This window comes from Crinia signifera, chromosome 19, assembly GCF_055691185.1.
Source record: "Crinia signifera chromosome 19, ASM5569118v1, whole genome shotgun sequence".
Lineage (NCBI taxonomy): Eukaryota > Metazoa > Chordata > Amphibia > Anura > Myobatrachidae > Crinia > Crinia signifera.
In genome coordinates, this window is record NC_139226.1 from 96,043,544 (window position 1) to 96,068,286 (window position 24,743).

General features: G+C 45.8%; 1 protein-coding gene across 1 annotated transcript in view; it reads left to right on the plus strand.

The window, feature by feature from the left end:
• Nucleotides 1–24,743, plus strand: part of LOC146041597 (uncharacterized) — a 47,974-nt gene that overhangs the window by 16,143 nt on the left and 7,088 nt on the right. Inside the window, exon 4 of the mRNA XM_083161543.1 lies at nt 10,342–10,488. Coding sequence (XP_083017669.1) covers nt 10,342–10,488 — 147 coding nt within the window. The remainder of the gene's footprint in view (nt 1–10,341; nt 10,489–24,743) is intronic.

Consider the following 24,743-nt stretch of genomic DNA (forward strand, 5'->3'; position numbering starts at 1 on the left):
ACAATTCTAACCATATTTCTCATATACAAACGTTCACAAATTAAGGGGGCGCAGCCCCTTACGACGGTGTGAAGAGCGCCCGTAGGGCGCGATGAATCACCTAGTAATTATATATTTTGTTGAATAGTGACATCACCCCAGTATACCATACATATAGGGGGAGATTCTGGTTCACTCACTAAACAGTGAAAAATCGATGCTTATCAAGCCATGTAACGCCGCCCACCGGACAAACGAATGCCCCTCCCCCATCGCGGTACACACATCACTGCCGCTTTGCAAATGGATTTTTTGCATAAACATCCATTCGCCAGGTTAGTGCACGGAGGTGAAATCATTCAATGGTCTTGACTGACCTATATTTGCGCCGTCCACTCCGAGAACTGGGCTGGTGGCTGACGTCAGTCGCCCGACCCTGGCAGGCAGCTGCCCACCTGATTTGGCATGGGGACACCCAGCATTTTTCCTGGGTGCACCTAGCGTTTTCATGGGTATGCCCAGGAAACGCTCCATATATAACACTGTTCACATATATATATTTATTGCTGGTACACACTGGCCGATGTTCCATTGCTATATATCAACCAGACAATCAAACAGCTGATATATTGACCAGTGTGTACGCACCAATTGATCACCGCCTTACACACAATACAATCCGACACAATACATCACTACATGCTGCATGCAATATACACTGCATCAGACATTGAATTTCCCCATTGGACGAGCAGCATACCCAATGGGGTGAAGAAATGAACGATGGATCGGGGCACACAATGCAATGCAGTCCTGTGACCAATTCATAACACAAACCTTTGCCTAATGTATATTGTCTTGGAAAACAATGTCCTCAAAAATATTTTTTTTTTATTACATTGTATTGTTTTTATTGTTTCTTTTTAACACATGGGATGTTGCTATGGGCAACCAATCAGAATCTACTCCTTATTTATTTAGCACCCTCTATAAGAAAATAGACACAATCTGATTGGTTGCCTACAGCAACATCCATGTGAAATAGAACTGCCATCTTAGTAAATTTTCCCCAAAGTATGAGTGGTGCTACCATATGTCTTTATTGAAGATACCATCTTGTAACAGGTCTTTCCCACACTCCCAACCCCCTCCTAGCCCCCAGCATTCTGTATTCCAGCCTGCAGATGCCACAATTACTGGGACACACGCTCATCCTGCCTGTGATTGGCTGCTGAGTGTGGGAACTTGTTCACTGCCTGATCCTCACACATATATTAGCAATACATAATGAGCCCACTGCGGTGAGATGGTCACATGCTGCACAGTCACACGTAACAAGTGCTTTGTATTGGGAGCACACTTCTTTTATAGTGTTACATCATTTGTTAAATGACATCACTACAAATATATGTATTATGAATGACATCACTACTCTCCAAATATAAGTGAAGTATATATATATATATATATATATATATGTATATATATAAAACAGACACTTGAGACTCATTACACAAATTGTATTTCACGTTATAATACTATCATTGGTGACTATGGTTACCTTTGAAACCTTAGAATATATACCAGGATGTCTATATTTCCATGGTAACACACAAATGATGTAACTATGGACCTTATTCTGGTCTGTTCGCACGGCCGTGTGCATTCGCATTTCTGCGCATGCGCTGGGTGCATGCAGTCACTGCGAACGAACTGTGAACGATCCTTGTGGACGGAGGGTGGCGGGGCGGACCATTAGCATATGGGAACGCCCCGCGTTTCATGGGCGTTCCCATGGGAATGCTTAGTGTTCTCATGCAAATGGCCGATGACGCGGGTACGTCACCGGATGTCAGCAACCCGCCCACTTCCCTCCAAATGTGCACGCATATGTAAGGTTGCTCTGAGCGTACACGTTCCACATCATTTGAAGGTTGGCGACCATCGAATCATGTAGGTGTTACCTCGTAGGCTGCGAATGGATGTTTATGTAAAACATCCATTCGAAGCCAGTGCGAACACACGCGCCTTGCGAATGGTTGGCCGGCGTAGCACCATTCGCAAGGCGGGATCTGTTTCACTCGCATCGATGCAAATTTGCATCCGAGCGAATCAACCAGAATAACCCCCTATACGTATAAAGTACTGCAAATAATAAATATGTATACTGTGTATAAACAGTGCGTTGTGATGTCATCACTTATAACGGGGGAGTTCTGATGTCATCATTTTAATGTCCTTTAGTAAAGCGTGTTTTCCCATACACCGCCTGTCACAGTGTCACACAGCACAGATATAAGGGGCACATTTACTAAAGCTTAAACAAATGAAGAGGTGATGTTGCCCATAGCAACCAATCACATGCTGTCTATCATTTCTCTATCATTTCTCTGTCTAAAATGTTAGACAGAATCGGAATGGTTGCTATGAGCAACTTCATCTCTTCATATTTAGAAGCTGTAGTAAATGTACCCATAGAAATCACTTCCAATTTCTGTGACTTATATAACAGCATTATTGTAACATACTCTGCCGGGTATGGATCACTGGATAGACACCAACTAGGTCGACAAGCTTTAGGTTGACACTACTCGGACGACATGCATGAAGGTTGACATGACCGCAGGTCTACATGACTGAAGGTCGAAATGGGTTAGGTCGACAGGGTTCATTAGGTCAACACAAGCAGTAAGTCGACAATGGGAAAGGATTGACAGTCAAAAGTCGACATAACATACATACTAACTGACCGCTTTGGGTTTTTCTGCATCTGTCTCTCTGTCCCATGGGGGGAGGCTGCAGCTACCCATTTGTGGCTTGTCCTGTTTATCTTCTGAGTCCAGCTATGAATGTAATACAATGTAGATGTGTGATCTGTACAGGACACAAGTATCAATTACAATCCATATATAGATTGATGTTACTGCTGGTTTCCCAGGGTTAGTAATGAGAGTCCTCGCTGCAGTCTCCAGAGACAGTCGCTGCTGTAGTGTGATAAGAGATGTCTGATATATCAGTGAGACCTCATTACCCGGAACATCAGGGGCAAGCCACTGCGCGGAGTATTTATTTATTTATATAGCGCAGCAGATTCCGTTGCGCTTTACAATAGTAGACAGTGATAAAACAAACTGGGTAACAACAGAGAGACTTGGAGGTAGGAGGGCCCTGCTGCAAGCTTACAATCTATAGGAGTATATACACATAGGGGTTGATTCGCAAGGCTGCAAATTCACAGCATTGAGAGTCCACCAAACCCCACCTCCCAAAGCGTGTGTTCGCACACCCTGGCTGTGGATGGATGTTTGACACAAACATCCATTCGCAGCCTGCAGGGGGAACACCCACATCACGCAATGGTGATGTGGAAGGCACAAGCACATCTAAGGTTGCTAAGAGCAACCTTAGATGTGCGTGTGCACTCTGAGGGAAGGGGGCGGGCAGCTGACATCCGGTGATGTCAGCTAACCACCCCTGGAACCCATGTCACCGGGTGATTTCTATGGGAACGCCCCGAGTCCCCCGGCCCGCCGCCCCAGCAGCCGCAATGTTGGGTATGTGCATCTGGCGAACAATCTGTTTGCAGTGCATGCACATGCGCAGAAATGCACATTTAAAAAACATCACGCTCGCTTGCGAATTTGCATGCAAGGATTTGGACCTGAATAAGGTCCATAGAGTATTACACAGCACATTACAGAGAACAATCAGTCCAATGGCATATCATTATTAGCGGCTTCCTCCCCTGCCCGCCTCCCTGCGCCGCCCCTTCCCCCCCCGCTGCTCACCGGTCCCTGATCCCCTCGCCGACGTCCGCCACCTGCAGCTACATGTGATAACTCGCATGCAATTTATCACATGCACAACTTGGCACAAAGTTCGGGCAAGTCGGCCTAATGTATGGGGCAATTTACCATGTTGTATGGTAAAGTACTTAAAGGCCCATACGAACTGGGTGATTTTGACCTGAGGCAGCACAGTTTTGTCGTTTGTGCTGCTTTTAGCTCAATAGCCGCCCAGTGTGTACAGCTTGGCGGTGAGCACTGCTGCACGCTCTCGCATCACTGCCCGGCGGTCGGGGTGGATGGCTTTCCATAGCTTCCTGCTATGGAAAGCCGTACACCCCCAGTAAAATTGCTTAGATGGGCTAAAATCCCTCAGTGTGTATGCACCTTAAGTGAGTTTAGACCATGCATGTCCAAACTGTGGCCCTCCAGCTGTTGTGAAACTGCACATTCCAGCATGCCTTGCCATCGTTTTAGCATTCTTTAATAGCAAAACTGTGGCAAGGCATCATGGGACTTGTAGTATCACAACAGCTGTAGGGCCATAGTTTGGACATGCCTGGGACTGATCATAGTTACAATATCTGTTCCTGAATCAGGCCCAATATGTGTTTGCTTTAGGATAAAATGGTCCACTGGTTTTTATTTATTAATTGTAATTAACTAGTTACCAGCTGGTTAACTGATGAAACAACATACAGTAATGGTGGCTGTGCGAGCCCGATCGGCGCAACACTTGAAATGCCCCATTGGGCACCATCTAGTGGTCGCCGGCCCACATAAAACTTGAATTCCCCCCTTATAGGTGTGGAGCACTGTTAGCCTGTTATTACCTCCCCATGTTTAGGCCCTTTAACCCATTAGAGGTTTTTATTTTTTATATATATATATATATATATATATATATATATATATATATATATATATATATAGTAAGCCCCAGATATTTCTGTACTTCTATACATTAGTGTATTAATCAGTCTAATAATCAGTGTAATGAAGATTGTGAGGCATCAAAACACTTATTAAAAAAGAATAAACAAAAGTCACAGAATTTATATTTATTTCATTTTATTGTTGACAACTGCAATCACTCTCATCACGGGAACGAATTATTCAGCATCTACAGTCTTCTGCAAGTATTGCATACTAACATAGGTACATTATACATGTGATAATCCCTGCAAATATTGCATACCATCATACATGTTACATGTTTTACTTAGCATGTTTGACACTTGCGGCAAATGTCATCTTATAGTACCTGAACCTTGTAGGATTCCTGTCCGATGTGTTCGCAGATACTGAAAACACAGCAAATACACATGAAACACAAACTTTAATATCCGAATAAATCAGTACTAATGTACTGTACTATATACATCCAAATATTGAACTGGCAATAAGCTTCATTCTCCAGGAGAATACATTTACTGTAATATACAAACAAGGCCTATATTTATTGATATAGAATGATCAATAACCAAAAGCATAGGCAATAATATCTGTCATTCTGTTAGTACAGATTACACGATAATACTCTGTATACCCCCGGTCACATGGTGTCAATATTACATCTCACGGGTATATTACAAAGCGAGGACTGAGCTCCCATATGATACACTGTATCACTGATAACATCCATAGAATGCGTCACTAAAAAGCATAGAACGTGTTCTTCATAGAAGACAACTACTGTTATACTGTATAGTAATACATTACCACCTCCATATAGGAGAGCTGCTGCGTACAGCACAGACATAATACATTACCACCTCCATATAGGAGAGCTGCTGCGTACAGCACAGACATAATACATTCATACATCACATAGTGATTACATTATGACGGTGATAACATCACTCTCGCATATTATATATACAGTAGCTCACCCAGGACTGCTGATATTAAGTCACAGTGGGGTAACCTTACACCATTAGTGGCAGGTGGGTACAGGTGGCCTTACCCCCACCTCAGGATAGCACATTAGGGGCAGGTGGGTACAGGTGACCTTACCCCCACCTCAGGATAGCACGTTAGGGGCAGGTGGGTACAGGTGACCTTACCCCCACCTCAGGATAGCACGTTAGGGGCAGGTGGGTACAGGTGACCTTACCCCCACCTCAGGATAGCACATTAGCGGCAGGCGGGTACAGGTGACCTTACCCCCACCTCAGGATAGCACATTAGGGGCAGGTGGGTACAGGTGACGTTACCCCCACCTCAGGATAGCACATTAGTGGCAGGTGGGTACAGGTGACCTTACCCCCACCTCAGGATAGCACATTAGCGGCAGGTGTGTACAGGTGACCTTACCCCCACCTCAGGATAGCACATTAGCGGCAGGTGGGTACAGGTGGCCTTACCCCCACCTCAGGATAGCACATTAGTGGCAGGTGGGTACAGGTGACCTTACCCCCACCTCAGGATAGCACGTTAGGGGCAGGTGGGTACAGGTGACCTTACCCCCACCTCAGGATAGCACATTAGTGGCAGGTGTGTACAGGTGACCTTACCCCCACCTCAGGATAGCACATTAGTGTACACCTTACAGGTTTACTGATAGCACACTGACCATAGGTCACTCAGGCGGGGGGAGGGGCACAGTCAGGTATAGCGGGTGTACAGCCAGTCTGGACAGTTATCACCAGGATCTCCAAAAGACTGTCCTCCTGTGTGCACCAGGGTCTGGGAAGGGGTGAAACAGCTCTTGGCCCTGGGAGGTTCTGCAGCAGCTGGTAGCGTTGCTCTGCTGGAGCGAACAGCGTCCTGGACACATCTGAAGCCTTCTCCATGGGCCTGGCTGGCAGCTGTCATACCTAGAACAAGACAAAAATAGATATAAATGACATTGTCCTTCACCTCCTACATCCTCCTCTCTTCTCCCAACAGGACACATGGGGAACATGGGCAGTGCTAGAACCACACACTTACTTCTCCCAGCCAGGGCTGCTGTAGTAGGACGGTCACTGTCACCTCCGAGATCTCAGCTCTCTCTCTGACCATTTCTCCCTGTCAGTGCTGCTGTCATAGACTGTCTCGTTCTCTCCTCCATCATCAGTGAGTGAGAGGCTGCTGTGCCCAGTGCCCTCTATATACAGCTCTCTCTGCATAATGATGTGTGAGGATCAGCCAAGACAGAGGTTCCCACACTCAGCAGCCAATCCCAGAGCAGCGGAGACAATGGGACATGCGTCCCTGTGATAGTGACATCTGGAGGCATGGGGACCAGCTGGGGAGGGGGACCTGTTACAAGATGTCACCGGCTATAAGCATATATTGCACAGGTTGTAGCATCTAAAAAACAGAGATTTAAATAATCATTTAGCAAATGGTAATAATATTATTATCCCGGACAGTGGCGTTCAATAATACAGTAAATGCATACATACATACATACATACATACAACATACATACATACATACATACATACATACATACATAACTATCTACTATTAATGTCTACGGGACATGATATGTCAGGTTGTTCTATGCTGGTCACGGAAATCCCACTGTCCATCCTATATAAGAGCCTGATTCAGACCTGTTCGTTAGGCTGCATATACTCGCTGAATCCTCTCACCAGCATGGGAGGGGATTTGTACACCAGCACATCCCCTCGCATGCTGCCCAAAGTGGAGAGAAATCATTCCATGGTCGCTGACTTTTGTTTCCACCACTGATCGTCAAAAACGGGGCAGGAGTTGATGTCATGTGATGTCATGCCACGCTTGACACCTGTGTTCCCAGGGGACAACCATAAAATAATGGTCGTTCCCCTTCTGCCGCCCCCCTATCCGTCCCCTCTGGAGCAAACGGTCTGGCGAGTGTGAAATACCTTCGCTCCCAAAACATCATGCAACCCCCCCCCCCCCCCCCCCAAAAAAAACCCCTTGACATGTCAACATTTTGCTTATGTGTCGGCCAATAGTGGTCAGCCTACTAACTGTTGACCTAATAATCTATACCCACGGAGACAGGAGGACTGGGGGTATCCCAACAGGACCCTCTCCAGGAGGGACACATTGCTCTGCTCCTGGACTTCCCTCTTACTGTATGATTACCCTCATCTGTGTTGAACAGGTACATTGCTAAGAAAGGGGCTTCAACACAGGTGATGGCAATTATAAATTAAGAGCAATGTGTCCCTCCTGGAGAGGGTCATGTTGGGAGGTATGACCATGGGTTTGGGTCGGGGGGGTATATGGTGGGGTATTATTTATCCCCTTTACTGAGTCCAGCATAGTAATACTACGACTGTTGCAGTTAGATGTGTCACATACTAGTATTCCCTTATGATGCATATATTATATAGATTGATGTTCCTGCTGATTTCCCTATGTTATATAATGAAAGTCCTCACTGTGGTCCCAAGAGACAGATGCTGCTGTACTGTGATAAGAGATGTCTGATATGTCAGTGAGACCTCGGGGGACATCAGAGGCACTGGGTGGAGGATGTGAGGTCTAGAGGAGGAAGTGATTAATGGGCTTATTATACTCAGTCTGGGTACACTGTATACGATCTATAGTCCAATATATTGTTCTGATGTGGATCAGAATGATATAGCATTCACATCGTACAGTGTGTACCCCCAATCGCTTGTTCCTGACCCTAATGGGACCATTCCAAGGCCGACACGGGAAGGTACAGTGGCCGCAGTTCACCTCATAGAGGTGAGGAGGAGTTATGGTGTGTACACACAGCTATAATCGCTGGCAATATGGTCGCTGAGCGACCATATTGCCAGCGATTGGAGTGTGCACCGGCGATAAATCGCCGGGTGTGCGCTCCCGTTTTTAGCCCCCTTATGATCGCTGGTCGCAAGAGCGCGCTCCTGCGACCAGCTGATTCCCTCTGTGGCTCCCCCAGCAGAGGTTCCCTCCATCTCTGGTCGCTGATGAAAAGGAGACACTGAGCAATATATCGCCCCCGTGCAAGGCTATTTTTCAGCAGGCTCCAGCAGGAACTGAGGCCCTTATTTTAGTTCACTCTTTCTGACAAAATATTTCTTAGATGGACAAAACCATGTGCACTGCAGATGAGGCAAGTGTTACTTGTGCAGAGATAATTAGATTTGGGTGGGGTTTTACACCTGCCTCACCTGCAGTGCACATGGTTCTGTCCGTCTAAGAAATATTTTGTCAGAAAGAGTGAACTAGAATAAGGGCCTCAGTTCCTGCTGGAGCCTACTGAAAAATAGCCCTGCCCCCGTGTGTACACAGCTTTAGGTAGATAGATAGATAGATAGATAGATAGATAGATAGATAGATAGATAGATAGACAGACAGAGTCCCTGGATGAAATTATCTTGAAACAGAATAGGAACAACAGTCCTGTCAAACTTACCAGCAATGTATCGGACACTACTATCGATATGTTAGGATAGATTTGCGGGAGTCTACACTAAATACTTCATTGTTTGTTAAATCTACAGACAGGAATGTGCTTTTGTCCCCCTCTATTTTCCATCCATTGCCAGTACAGAAGGGGTTACCCCTATCCCAATTCCCCAGGGTTAGGAGAATATGCAATATAGATGAGGATGCGGATTATCAGTTGGATCTGATGACCAAAAAGTTATGATCGAGCTGAGCTTCAAAAAATCAAACAGAAAGTGATGCAGAGGACGAGGGACAACACTTTAAGTAAAAAAACTAAAAAAAGGTTTAATACTTCCAGCCATCTAGCCAAAACAGCCATTAAAAAACACTGGCCAATTGTCTCCTCGGATACTTCTCTAACATCACTCAAAAATAAAAAAAATCATGACCAGCTACTCCAATGGGAAAAATATAAGAGATTTTGTGGTGCACTCAGATGTGACCAATTTGGGTAAAAGTCATACCACAATGTTTTGGGGAACTCCCAAACTAGGATGTTACAAATGTATGGGGTGTGTGACCGGGATGCAGTTGACATCCCGACCGCCGGAATCCCGGCCGCCGGAATCCTGATCGCCGGAATCCCGACACTTTCTTCCTCCGTGGATGTCCACGACACCCATAGAGGGAGAATAAATTAGTGTGCCGAGCGTAGCGAGGCACCGGGCCCGCTGTGGGGCGGTGATCCACTCCCCCCCCCTTGTCGGGATTTCGGTGGTCGGGATTCCGGCGTCAGGATTTTGGACACCGGGATTTCGTATTTATTCCGTGTGACCTGCGTGTACATGCTAACAGGTAGCTGTATTAAACATCCCACAGAGCCCAAGTCTTTTAAAATACAACATCGTTTGGGTTGCACTTCATCTTATGTAGTGTATGTTCTCATCTTGCCCGTGTGGCAAGTTATATGTGGGGAAAACTGACTGTCAGTTCAAGGTCAGGATGGCACAGCATAGGATGGTGATACGTGCAGCTGTCCTGGATGGTACTAGCAACCAGCCTGTGGCCAGGCATTATGCAGAAGTAGGCCAGTCCCCCGCAGCGATTAAACATATGGAGGTAGTAGATCCAAACTCTTGTTGCAAAAACAGACAAAATGGATTTTTCTGCTAAATTCCCTAAATCCTTTGGGATTAAATGAGACTATGGGATTACAATGTTTCTTATGATGTTGTGTGATTTATGCCAATACTTCTATGTTTATTGTTGCCTGTTCTTCCCTTAAACAAGATGGTGGTGAAGGTTTGCACGGGAGTGACAGCTTCCGGGCGCAAGTGCGGCAGTGGTCTGCTTCCGGCGCTGGGAGGAAGTTTGGTGAAGGGGAGCACTACAAGAATGGTGAGTTTTTACATTGTATTGCTGCCCTGACGAAAATGAAATAAATCATTGAAACGTTGGAGTCTATCAGCGTCTGCTTGTGAGTTTTCATTACCGAGTACCGCCGATCTGCAAGGCTACATGGGATACGCAACTTTAGAGTGAGCGCTATCACAGAAGGCACCGGGACGTTGTATATTTATCCAGCGATATTCATATAGATAGATAGATAGATAGATAGATACTATGTCGGCATTGAAAGAATGTTGATATAAGTCTAAGGTCGGCATGTTCAACATGAATAAGGTCGATGTGAGATGTTCATGTTTTATTTCCTACGTTACTATCCAAGTGGACATAGAGTAAGATCATAATAGTGTACCGAGCGCAGCAAGCCATGTGAGAGGACATGGTACACTTATACATATGTCGACATAGACACAACAAAGAGAAAACCTCACGTCGACCTTATTCGTGTCCACCTAAAGCTTGTGTTGACCTTCTGTCAATGTCGACCAAGGGTATGTCAACCATTCGACCTAGTCAGTGTCGACCATTAGTTGTCAACCTAGTGACTGTCGACCTAGACATTGTCTATCATCTACCATAACTCTAGTTCCCAGCCTGTCAAAATGACGGAACTGTCAGTGCCAGTAGCTGGGGGCGCCTGAACAGAGCATCACTTGAATTGCTCAACCGGGCACCATCTAGTGTCTGCCTGTGTACACATTACTTTAATCCCCTCATAGAGGTGAGGAGCCACATTATAGAATGAATGGCGCAATACAATACTTGAAGATTTTATGTTTGGACACCACCTTTTATGGGATGAGTTGTTCTTAGGCGAATATTGGTTACCAGGCCGTAATAGATCGTGAGAAATAAAAAATAAAAATAAACAGTGATTAGAATTCGGTGTGTGTGTGTCTCTTAATATAAATACTCGGTACTTATGTAATATCTGGGCTCCCGTTTTTCTTATAAGACTGCGTCCCCTCGCGGGGCACGCTGCGCTCGCCACTCTTCGGGCACAGTGGTTCGCTGCGCTCGCCACACTATATAAAATCAACTCCATGCGTAGTTGGATAGTAGCGGTATGAAAAAATGGGGTGCATTTAACATGGGAGCCCAGTTAATACATAAGTACCAAATACTCTAATGAGTGATATTTCAGGTGTGAAAAATAAACTTGGTCCCATAAAGCGTACCGAAACTCACGTTGTTTTCGGATAATATCCCTCTTATAAAGGTTTCTTTATCACGGTCTCAGGAAACTTGACAGATGGACGTTCTTTTTTGTTCATATGGTGACCAAGTGTTTTCACTTGTGCTCAAAGAAAGAAGATAAATTGTGTCTCAAACTACAATGTGACCGTGTATTTCTTTTTTTTGAGTGGGGAGCTGTACAAAAATAATGAGTCTTGACAGCGTACCTCACTTACATTTATATCTGAGTAAAAAACACATATAAAGGTTTCTTTGTTTCAAAAAGAAGGCAACATTTTGGGAATTTTTGGATGGTTTTTTGGACTTTGTTTTGGTACTTGCCCACATGATTTGTTCATGGGATACATGTAAAGAATTTTTTATGGATTAAACCTTCTGGAACCCCTTTTTATCAAATTGGTTCTCTGGTTTTATCTGGGAATATCTATCATCAGCAAATGACATATTGGAAAAGAAACCATTACGGGCATTTGTCCCCTACTTAATGGGGTGAGTAAGGTACACCATTTTATATGGTGGATGAACCTTCTGTGGAACCCAAAAAATGTTTGTTATATTTAACCATTGGGCATTCTGTTTATGTTCTCTGTACTTCGGAATACTGGAGATATCAGGCCAGGAGACACACATTTGATTTTCAGAATCACTCAGTCTGTTGCACCAGTGGAAAACACATACAAAAGAAACCTTTATAGGTTTGAAAACCCCAGTTAACATCGTGAGTAGGGGTACGCCTTCTTTTTGAAACAAAGAAACCTTTATATGTGTTTTTTTACTCAGATATAAATGTAAGTGAGGTACGCTGTCAAGACTCATTATTTTTGTACAGCTCCCCACTTGCTAAAAAAAAAAAAAATACACGGTCACATTGTAGTTTGAGACACAATTTATCTTCTTTCTTTGAGCACACGTGAAAACACTTGGTCACCATATGAACAAAAAAGAACGTCCATCTGTCAAGTTTCCTGAGACCGTGATAAAGAAACCTTTAAAAGAGGGATATTATCCGAAAACAACGTGAGTTTCGGTACGCTTTATGGGACCAAGTTTATTTTTCACACCTGAAATATCACTCATTAGAGTAATTATATTAAGAGACGCACACACACACCGAATTCTAATCACTGTTTATTTTTATTTTTTATTTCTCTATTACGGCCTGGTAACCAATATTCGCCTAAGAACAACTCATCCCATAAAAGGTGGTGTCCGAACATAAAATCTTCAAGTATTGTATTGTGCCATTCATTCTATATTCCAACTTTTTTTCCAATTCTGTGCTTTGAAGTAAAGGTGTATCTTCAGGGATTGTGATTGAAGGCAGCATTGCGCCACGTGTTACCTGTTATTCTTCTTTTGTATGAGGAGCCACATTAGCCTGGTATTATATAGCATTAATCTGCAGAACATGTCCACATGTAAAATACCAGCCTCCTTACGGCACTGTGTTACTGCTCTTGACACTGTATCCATAAGCTACAATGTGTGAAGTATAACAATGTCAGCTCTGTGGTACCAGGGTGTAGATACGGGGGATGTAGCAGATGTTACTGGTAATGCACTACATTCCATGGGACCCCTGACTACATCCATTCTGTAGGGTTTGTTCATAGAAACATAGAATTTGATGGCAACTAAGAACCACTTGGCCCATCTAGTCTGCCCCCTTTTTAAACATGTTGCCTCAAACCATATTTGATCCTTATTTTTTTTGTAAGGATATCAATATGCCTATCCCAAGCATGTTTAAATTGTACTACTGTATTTGCCTCTACCACCTCTGATGGGAGGCTATTCCACTTATCTACTACTCTTTCTGTGAAGTAATTCTTCCTCAAATTTCTCCTGAATCTTCCTCCCTCTAGTGTCAGTGCATGTCCTCGTGTTCTGTTGCTCCTCTTCCTGTGAAGAATGTACCTTGTTAAAGCCCTTGATAAATTTGAAAGTTTCTATCATGTCCCCCCCTTAACCTTCTCTGCTGTAAACTATACATATTAAGATCATTTTTAGGGCGAGATGTATTAAAATACATCGCCGCCCTTCGCGCCGCGATGCCAGCGCATATGTACTAACATATGCAGCTGACATCGCGGTGCGGTAACGGAGCCCCCCCGCGATACCTGTACTCTGGTCTGCGGGGGGTCTCCGTCACCTCCCAGCCGGCTTCTGCTGCCTACACGCCGGGGACAACTAAGCAGGCTGTCCCCGGCGCCTCCTCCTCCCCCCTGCAGCCAGAAGGATGTCCGGCTGCGTTGATAGGGAGAGGAAGGGCTTATCTTCCGGGGTCCAGGAGGACCTGCAAGAAGGTAAGCCCAAGGGAGGGGGGAAAGGGGGCGTCGGCGAGGCAGCGGGGTTGCGGCGACACGGTGAAAAGAAGCCCATAGGTGGCGATACCCTGCCCTGCGATAACGGTGCGGCCGGGTAATAGTACATATGAAAATGCGGTAAAACAGGGGTTTTACCGCATTTTCCCTTTAGTACATCTCGCCCTTAGTCTTTCCTGGTACGTTTTGTGATGTAGGCCATGCACCATTTTAGTTGCCCTTCTTTGTACAGTCTCTAATGTATTTATATCCTTCTGGAGATATGGCCTCCAGAATTGAACACAATACTCTAGATTAATTATATAATTAGTGTTTCCCAGACAGTTTGGGTTAAATTTACTAAGATGGGAGTTCTACTAAAGATGGGATGTTGCCCATAGCAACCAATAACTCTGGGTATTGGTAAATCTGGCATCATCCCATCCCTCAAATACCCCTTTCACACCAGAAAATGCTGGGACTTACCTGAGAATATGGTCCCCAGATCATGCAGGGAAATTCCCGAGTTGGCCCCTTTAACACCAGCCTAGACCCTGCATTTTATGGTGTGAGATAGTGCAGGGTACACCCGGCAGCCCTGTGTCCCCAGAATGACGGGCAGCGGTGGCTGGGTGGGGGCACCTGGTAGGTCCGTGTCCCCAGAGCGATGGGCAGTGGAGGGCAGGGGGCTGCGGTACCCAGCAGCTCCGTGTCACCAGAGCGCCGGGCAGCGTGGGGGGGGGGAGACAAACGGCAGCTCCGTGTCCCCAGAGCGGTGGGCCAGGTCGGCACCCGGCAGCTGCGTGTCCCCAGGTCCCCCCGGGCAGCGGCACAGTAGCAGCAGCAGGTTCACTTCCAGGACAGGAAAGCCGGGTAAGTACCTTTCACACCAGCCTGTATCCCGGGCTGGTCGCGGGAGCAACCCTGCTGGTGTGAAATGGGTAATAGAAACCTATGGAGGATGTGGCTGCTGGAGGTATCCGGACTGATCATAGAATGACTCTAGGGTGACAGTCATAATGTCAACCACTATTGGTTGACATGGTCCAAAGGTCGACAGGGTTTAAAGGTCAACAGCCAAAAGGTTGACATGGTCAAATTGTCGACATGGTCAAAAGATCCACATGGAAAAGGTCACCTTTTTTTTTACTAAATTTTGAGCCGACATGTGCCGGCAGGTGGTATTTCATGCCCTACCACCCACTAGGGCATGGAGGGAGAATGAAATAGTGTGCCGAGCGCAGTGAGGCACCGAGCCCAAAGCATGGCGAGCGCAGCGGTACATTTAGACAGTGTCCATGTCGACATAGACACCCTAAAAACATTAAAAACACACGTCAACCCTTTGCCATGTCGACCTTTCTAATTTTTACATTTTGACCATGTCGACCATTGAACCCTGTCGACCTTTTAGCTGTCGACCTTTTCAAAGTCGACCTTTAGACCCTATCGACCATTTAACCCTGTTGACGTTGTGACCGTCGACCATTAGTGGTCAACCATATGATTGTAGACACTGTAGATGTTTTATACCATAACTGTCCCTGATACCTGCTGCGGTTCCTCTGTCATACATTCATGAGCGTAGCTGCCTAGGAGAAACCCAGAAATTGTTTGCATTGTCACTCATGGTGGGGCTGGGATGTCATTCACTAGGCCACACCACAAATGTGAAGAGGGGGCGGAGTTAAATGGTAAAGTTATGTCTAGCGCCACACACAGACAGATCTGGATGTTTAATGTGAGCAATCGGTCTAATGTGACAGTTAGGAGCTGAGTGGCTTTGTGTACGTCGGTGTACGACATACCACAGCAGTATTCAGGACTGAATAACCACCTTAAGGTGCCCATACACGTTACAATTATTGTATACAATATCGCATCTAATCGCATCTTGGTTTTGCGATGAGATGAGATAAGATCTAGTACAAAAAGTATTTGCTGCACACTTTTTGTACTAGATCTCATCTCATCGCAAAAACGAGTTGCGATATTGTATACAATAATTGTAACGTGTATGGGCACCTTTTATACCCCTTTCACATTGCACTTTTAAACCGGTATATTGCCGTTTTTTTTCCCATTTTAAAACGTTTAAGGCTGCAATGTGAAAGTGCCAAAGTTGATTTACTGGTTAAAGATAACCGGTATTTCAACACGGTTAAAAAGCAGAGTCCTACACGTTTTAAAGCCGTTTTTTAGGCAGTGTGAATGGCTCTATTTCAATGGATTGAAACATGTCCCTTGGGGGTTAAACGGGTTGAATTTTGAATGGTATTAAATGATTTTTAAAAGGGTTTTCACCTGCAATGTGAAAGGTCTCAAGGCTCAGACCCGTTTTAAAGTCCCATTTAAGAATACCGTGTCATTACCCATTTCTGCAATGTGAAAGCAGTATAAGTCTGCCTTATATGCAACTTTTAATTTGAATAATACAAGCAACAAGCATACCTCACAACATGACCCTCTCCAGGAGGGACACAATGCTCTGCTCCTGGACTTCCCACTTAGTTTATGATTGCCATCACCTGTGGTGAAACGCCTTCCTTATCAATTAACCTGTTCAACATGGCAATCATACATTAAGCGGGAAGTCCAGGAGCAGAGAATTGAGTCCCTCCTGGAGAGGGTCATGTTGGGAGGTGTGCACAAGTACAGGGCCGGATTAACAATGGGCCTGATGGAGCTACAGTCAATTCTGACCCCCACCCGGGTCCAGCGGCTGCCAGTTCCCCCTCCGGCATCACAGAAGATCAAGGTCGCTGAGCCTTCAATCTGATACCAGGCTGGTCCATATGGGTTCATTGGTTCTAGAGATATTGTGGGTAAACCGATTTTTCCTTTCTGAAATCTAATTTCATGGCTGTTCATGTTGTTTGAGGACAGATTTCTCTGGAACGACAACGGCCCAGTTTCATGGGACCAAAATCATTCGAAGCCCACATGTAAATGGGTCAGTTGGTTCTGAAGTTATAGCTGGTTGTTTAAAAGGGAGGGGGGGGGGGGGGTTCTCTCCCCCTCACACCAGAAAATGCAGGGACTAGGCTGGTGTAAAAGGGGCCAGCCCGGGAATGTCCCTGTATGATCCTGGGACCATATTCCCGGATAAGTCCCTGCATATTATGGTGTGGAAGGGGTATTACCGTATTTGCCGGTGTATAAGATGACCGGGCGTATAAGACGACCCCCCAACAATAGGAGGGCCCCAGGAGCTAAATACAAAAAGGCCAGGAGGGCCTAACAATTAAATGCCCACGGACTATCATGCCCACAGGACGGAGGGCCTGATCTGTTCCCGACGGGCCTAGTGCCCGATCACCCGGTGTTCTAGGGAGGGGTAGGTGGCCTGGGGCCGCCTACCTGATGTTGGGAGAGGCAGCAGGGGGGAGCTTCGTCAGCTCTTCTGCTTTCCACCCCTGCTGGCCTCTCCGGATCCAGCCGCCATCTTTCTTCTGCCGCTGACCTGTCCTGGCCAGCGGCGGCGCCGCTTCTGCTCTTCCTGCAGATGGCGCTGGAGATATTCTTTCTTGATCCCGGCGTCTTCTGGCCTCTTCAGCGGCCGCAGGAGTTCTTCTCCCCGCCACAGTCTTCTGGGTCGTCCTCCGGCGGCTTCCGGCGTCCTCTTGCTCCTCAGCTGGGGTACCTCCTTCCTCGCCCTCCCTGCGTTGTCTGATGTCAGAAGCCGGGGGCAGGGCCGAGAACGGCGCGGCGAGAGCGCTGATTGGCTCGCCGCAGCCATCTGCCATTGGCTCCCGACTCGGGAGCCCTGATTGGCTCCTGAATGGAGTTAGATTCAAACCGCCGTGAGCGACGCTTTGGATTGGTGGTCGTTGCGGCGCCAGATTCAAAGCACCACTCCGTTCGCCGCCGCTTCCATCCCCGCTGCACCTGTACTGTGGGTGCGGGGATCATACAGCTGATCCCCATGCCCGGCTCCCCTCTATTAACCCTGTGCATCCTGGCCTGATCCCAGTGTACCCGGCATATAAGACGACCCTCCCACTTGGAGGCATGTTTTTCCAGGGGAAAAAAGTTGTCTTATACGCCGGCAAATATGGTATTTCAAATAGCCGGGACCTGCAGTGCTCTGAATACAGCCGGGCAGCCCCCTGCTCTCTGCACGGCTGTCACTTGCTGTAATTTCTACCCAGCGGTGGCTGTCCCCCAGTTACCGCGAGCATGTATTCCCCCTTGGCAATGAGCATGTAATCCCACATGGCAATGAGCATGGAACCCCTGGCAATGAGCATGTAGGTAAGCAGCACTTATGTAGCATCATTTTTAATAGGCATTATGGTGTTTGGCATAATGCGTAATGGACATTATGATGTGTGGCTTAACATGTAAGGGGCATTATGGTGTAAATTTTTAATGCGCGCCTTTGGCATGCAATGCCCCTGTTTATGAAGCATATTGTGCATTATTGCTCAATCTGTTTGGTATAGTGTGTATTTTAGCTCAATTCATGTGGCATAGTGTGTAAGAGGCAAGTACAGCATAAGGGGGTTACTATTGTTTTGCATAATTTGTATAAGGGTTATATGGTGTCGTGACCACATAAAAGGTGCTGAAACGTTGTCTACCAAGTTTTGGCTTTCAGTAATTTTTTTATGACTGGAATGCCGCCTCACCCCGTAGGTATCTTAGGACATCGGCATCCTGCGGGTGCACCTTTGGCATCCTGCGGGTGCACCTCCCTGCATTATTCCTATGCCAGCCCCCTGCCTTTTCCAGGCATATGTAATTAGTTGAAAGTATTTACACAAATACAGACACACCCATGAGCAGACCACCCAAACAGAACAATGTTCACGCCCCCACATTATTAGGTGCTGGCCACAACCCCTATTATTGCGCATAATAGGCCCTTGATCATTTTCAGCTCCAGGCCCATTTAGACCTTAATCGGTCATATGCACAAGTATATTAAAAAATCATGTGTTCCTCTAGGAGACAGGTTTGCTTTCAAATTATTATTGAAGGCCCCCATAATACATATTTTAGGAATTAACGTGCCGCTTCCAACCTTGGACACCATACTGTGTATACAGACCATAAAGTGTGCGGTAGCAGATGTAATGATAATTTACTGGTGTCCTTATAGTACTGCATTGTGTGATAACATATTTAGTGCCTCCACAGGCAGCGCCCCTGACATGTATCTGCACATTAATGAGCCTCCCGGCGCATATCTGTCATTCAGAGCTGTAAAAATTTACTTTACATATGAATGAGCCCCACAAATCAAAGTTACTACAAAGACTTCCATTTGTATAGTCAGCAACCACAAGGAAGCATGTTCTGTAATGCACTGAATTTTCCGTTGTGTTAATTCACAAATAAAAACAAACTTCTATCACCCGGGTGTATTGCCAAAGCTAAGACTCATTTATATAATATCCTAAATTAAGCATCATTAGAACTTAAATTAGATCGAACACTTTGGGTAGGACAGGTTCAGCTCTTGATATGGAAACAAGAGTTGTTGGAGTTTCAGTCAATTGTCCGGCAGTTGGTTGGTGGTTTTTAAACAAGGGCCTAATTCAGAGGTGAGGGCAAATCCTGTGACTGCTGCATCTTTCTAAGCAGCAGAATAGAGAATATATATGTAAATACCACTGCCTGTTGTCTTAAGTACAGAGCATCTGCAACATCAGATGCACATCGGTACGCTTCAGCGAAGTTCAGATCAACCCTATAGATGCTCAGATTGTCCATTGGAGTAAGAGGCCGCTGGGCTGGTACCACTTCATACAAGGATGCAGCCGCTGGCTCTGACATGCCCCTGAAATGTTGATACACTCCTGCATTACCCTCAAGCGCTACCTGCCAATTACTCTGCATCCAAAAATCCTCCCTACGACTGCCACCTCAACTACATGGTGGTACCTGGGTGGTTCGGCCGTCTGCAAAAACATGGACATTGCATTCAGCTCTGAGAAGCTCAGAGAAGTATAGAGATTCATAGCTTTCACCACATCATTAGATCGCCACACAATGAACGATTATCGCTTAGGTCGCTCAAAGAAAATCCGTTCAGTGTTTGAAAACATTCAAAAAACAGTCGGCATAGTTTGATTTGATTATCAGATGTTTGACCGACCGTTGTTCTTTCAATTCCATGCAATGGACTGCACATTGTGCCCATGCATTGTTCAGTGGGCATGTTTCAGAGATGGCATCACGCGAATGGCAATGGGGGGTTAAGCCCAGATAGCCTCTGCCCGGACAGAGTGAAAACCCGCTCTGTGCAAGTCTGCCAATGACAACTCACTCACCATGAAGGATGTTTCCAGTGTGTGCAGTCTGATTGTAACCCTGACCCTTCCACAGGTGTGCGACAGAAACGGGATGATCGGGGCCGGCACTGACCATCCTTGGAAATGCTTGGGCATGCCTGCGGTTATTCTGACACTCCCGTAAATCGGACGGGTGACACCTACAAATGGCGGCGGCCTATCAGTGTCAATCAACTTGCAATGGCTTGTGAATAGTTTCATCGCTGAATGTTATCACTGTTTGTGCACGCGCGTATAATCCATACACATGCACACACTTTCGATAATCAATTGCTGTACAAATTCGCACAACATTAATCAGCTCTAAATGATCCCCCAATGTTTGTTGTACTGCGTAGCACATGTGGCACCATTTATTACCGACATCACTTACAGAGATGATTTGGTGGCAGAGTGACAGTTAGGAGCATTTGCAGTAACAGGTGTCACAACTTGTCCCAGTGAGTGACTATCAGGGGCGGCTTGGCCCGCCGGGAACCCGGGCCATTTCCCGGTGGGCTGGTCCAGATTTTCACTTGGCTGGGCCACCGATCTTGCTGCAAGGGACGGTCCTATCAGTGCACTGGCGTCAATCCATATGCGGCGGACATATTTATTTTGGGCTATGGTGCCCTTCTATGTGAGCAGGCTGCTGCTGATGACGTCAACCGCGAGGGGACTTCAGTGCAGCGGTGCGAGGGATGTAAGTGGCTGCAGCGTGGTACCAGATCAGTAACCCCCCGGGCAGCAGCGGCAGCGGGCTACCACAACCCCCCCCCCCCCAGCAGTAGCGGCAACATCCAACCCCCCCGCCGACACCGTATTAAACCCCCCCCCCCCCCCCCGACCGCTTAACGAATGTTCCCGGGCCGGATTGCGTTGCCAATCTGCCCCTGGTGCTAATGTCCTTGTGCACAGTTCCACTGGCCCCAGCATTGTGCACAGTTCCACTTGCCCCAGCATTGTGTGCACAGTTCCACTGGCCCCAGCATTGTGCACAGTTCCACTGGCCCCAGCATTGTGCACAGTTCCACTGGCCCCAGCAGTGCTTAGTCCCTCTGTATCACAGTTTCCCAAACTCCACCTTTACAGTCCAGGTTTTATGGATATACTTGCTTGAGTACAGAAGGTTCAGTCATATTGACTGAGGTACTCATTAAGTCACCTGTGCTCAAGTATATACAGTATATCCTTAAAACCTGGACTGTAATGGTTGAGTTTGGGAAACTCTACCCTCCTTATACTAAGACCCTTATTCTGATTGGTTCGCTCGGACCCATGCATGGGCCAAAGCAAATTTTTCAAACCCTGCCTAGCGAATGGATTACCGGCGCCGCCCACTCGCATGCGAACAGATTTTTTTTGTGAACATCAATTCATATGCCGGAGAACGGAATGGATTGACCAATACTTTATCTCTCTCTCCACTTTATGGGCCAGATGTACCAAGCTTTGAAAAAGCATAAGGTGATCAACAACCTGCCAATCAGCTCCTACCTGTCATTTTTCAAACCCAGACTAATGTGACAGGGGCTGATTGGCTGGCTGTTTTGCACTTTCTATTTTATCGCTATCTGAAGCTTGATACATCTGGCCCTATAACTTTTTAAGGCTTCGTACATCTGGCCCTGGAGGAGTAAACCACAACCATCATCCCCAATCAATACTGTCTGCTGAGAGTGAGAGAGAGTGCGAGAGACTATTTCCGTCATCACAATGTAAACGTAAAGTCAGTGAATCTGTTGAAATTTCCCACCATCGGGGGATTCATTGAACAATAGAAGTGTGTCTGATGAAACTATGCATCAGGACAAAGCAACAGCTGGAGACAGGCCACACAACTCATGAAAGGGAAGGAGAGAATGTGGGAAAAGACTGTTGCAGATCCACAGTACATGTAACCCGACTTGTGAACTAAGAACAGTTTAATAGTACGTGACACATTCCATTTATGGGAACGGATTTTGGTTTCTTTTCATGCGGACAAAGCAGGACCTATTACATCATCACTTTATATTCCACAATCGGACTCTGGGGAAAAGACAATGGTCAGTTTATTGATGGCTAGTTGTGGTTTGACAGTGAACCATAATTAAAATGACATTTTGAATTTGACATCTTTGGTGAATAGGGTTGTGCTCAGGCTAATGATATGCAGACAGCTCATTGGCTGGTCAAACTTTGAGGGTGTTTTCGTTAAAATGTTCATATACAGTTTGATATTAGTTTATTTATAAGCACAGAATAGCCTGATGGATATAAGAAAATGACAATGAAATTCTAATGGGAACTTTATAGTTGTTTACCATTGCATACTGTATATTTTCTGGCCTATTAGTTCATGAGATTGCCGCGTGTTTTCATTCAGTGTAATTAGCCCCATTTCTCGGATGGCCTCGTTAGATTCCCATAAACGGGAGTTTCTGCTTGGAGTGGGTGGTCTGACATAGAATTCTCAGGAGATTGGAATTCATGATGCAGTTTAATTAATTTACAGGCAGTTACGGAGGGAGTTCATTTCAAAAGCCCTTTATTATATAGAGGACTCGGAGAGGAGTTAATTGAATGAAAAGCACCATTGTTCCTTCTGGCGACAATATTGGACCACATGTAGGCAGGAAATCTTATTTAGCGGACATGCCAGTGGTCGCAGCAAAAGGTGCCTCTTATAAAATACATTCTTGTTATAAAATTCCCGAACTGCCAATTCCAGAACTACAAAAGTTCAGCGTCAATACTCTCAATACTCAAACTGATTGCAGAAATATACAATCTATAGATATCTTCATTCCGATAGGCGATTTCTCTAATAGTGATTTTTTTATATTTTTTTCACTATAATTTTTTTTTCTTTTATCTTTACAGATTGGGTTTAGCTGGCCGGCCAGCCAGCCCCAGCCAACCCCCTTCCCTCCAATGAGAATTAAGCATGGCCATCCATGCAGCAATGGTGGACCAGCAATGATTTTACCCCTAGCTGGCCTGCGGACCAATCAGAGGTGGGGCTTCATTGACAAAAGCGGGGCAGAGCTAGGGTCCTGTCCTGGCACCAAGGCATCAGTGGCAAAATAATCTAATATTGGTTGTTAACCATCGATGACCCTACGTGGAACTTCACTGTACTCTGTAATTGGGCGCTGTGGATCCCTTGTGACACCATAAATAAAGGATAATAATAATAATCTCTGGCACAAACCTAGTATCAGATGCGATACATCATGGGTACTAAAAAGGGACTTATCTTACGTCCAGCCTCTGATCCACTGGAATCGGGTGAAATTGGACCCAAATCGCATAGTGTATGGGGTCCTTTACATGTGGCCTTAGGGCAAGATGGGGCATCTGTAAGGTGAATGGTCTCCCTTATGTAGCCCACGCACCCCCTACACCCACAATAATTCTGCCCCTAGACTTTCCTGAGAATGGCACATATCAAATCACAATATACTTCTCAGGCATTTATTTATCATTACGATCTTGTAATAACCATTATACCAGGAGTGGGCAATAAGCGGCCCTCCAGCTGTTGATAAACTACACATCCCAGCTTGCCTTGCCTTAGTTTTGCTATTTGGACATGCTGAAACTTATGCAAGGCATGCTGGGATGTGTAGTTCATCAAAAGCTGGAGGGCTGCTTATTGCCCACACTTGCATTATACAGAACCATTTAATAAGCAGCTACCTGTTTTTTTTTTTTGTTTTTTTTTTACGGTACTTGCAAAAGTGACCCTGTTTAAAACTGTTCGGTAAAGGGTTAAAGGTGAAGTGCAACATTTGAAGGCAGAAGAAAATAGTTTTCATTGTTCCTTTTGTACTTTCTCTGTGGAGAAGATAACTCCTTAGAACATCTGTCCTGGGCACTTCACATCCTTTATTTCTGGGTGTAATTTAATAAAATCACCATCTGACATTCAGTGACATCTTGCACCCATTTAGTGGCCTCAACAGAATGCACTTGAGGATGTACGGTGTGGGCCCACAGGGACAGAAGCTGCTCGGAGACACGTTTTGGTTGCAGTGTGAGAGTTCTAAGTTTTCCCACAGTTTCCCTATTGTGGGCTTTGAGTCTGGGGACAATAGAAGTGTGCCACACTAGATATGCCTCATTAGCAGAGGGGTCTGACCTGACTCTGTACAAAGCTGGAACTCTACTCTGGAGACCATGTGAAGGCCGCCGGCCTCTATGCCAGCTTCTGATGATCTCACTCCCTGAGAATGTAACTGAATGAATAGAACATCAAGGATACGGAAATAGACAAGAAGAACAGACGCTGCACTCTCCACGGGATACGGTCATTTGGTCTACAGCATGTTGGTCGACATGGTTCTAGGTCGACATGGTTCTAGGTCCACATGGGTCAAGTTTGACATGGGTCTAGGTCGACATGGGTTTAGGTAGACAGGTCATTAGGTCGACACAAGCATTAGGTCGACAGTGTCTAGGTCAACAGTCAAAAGGTCAACAT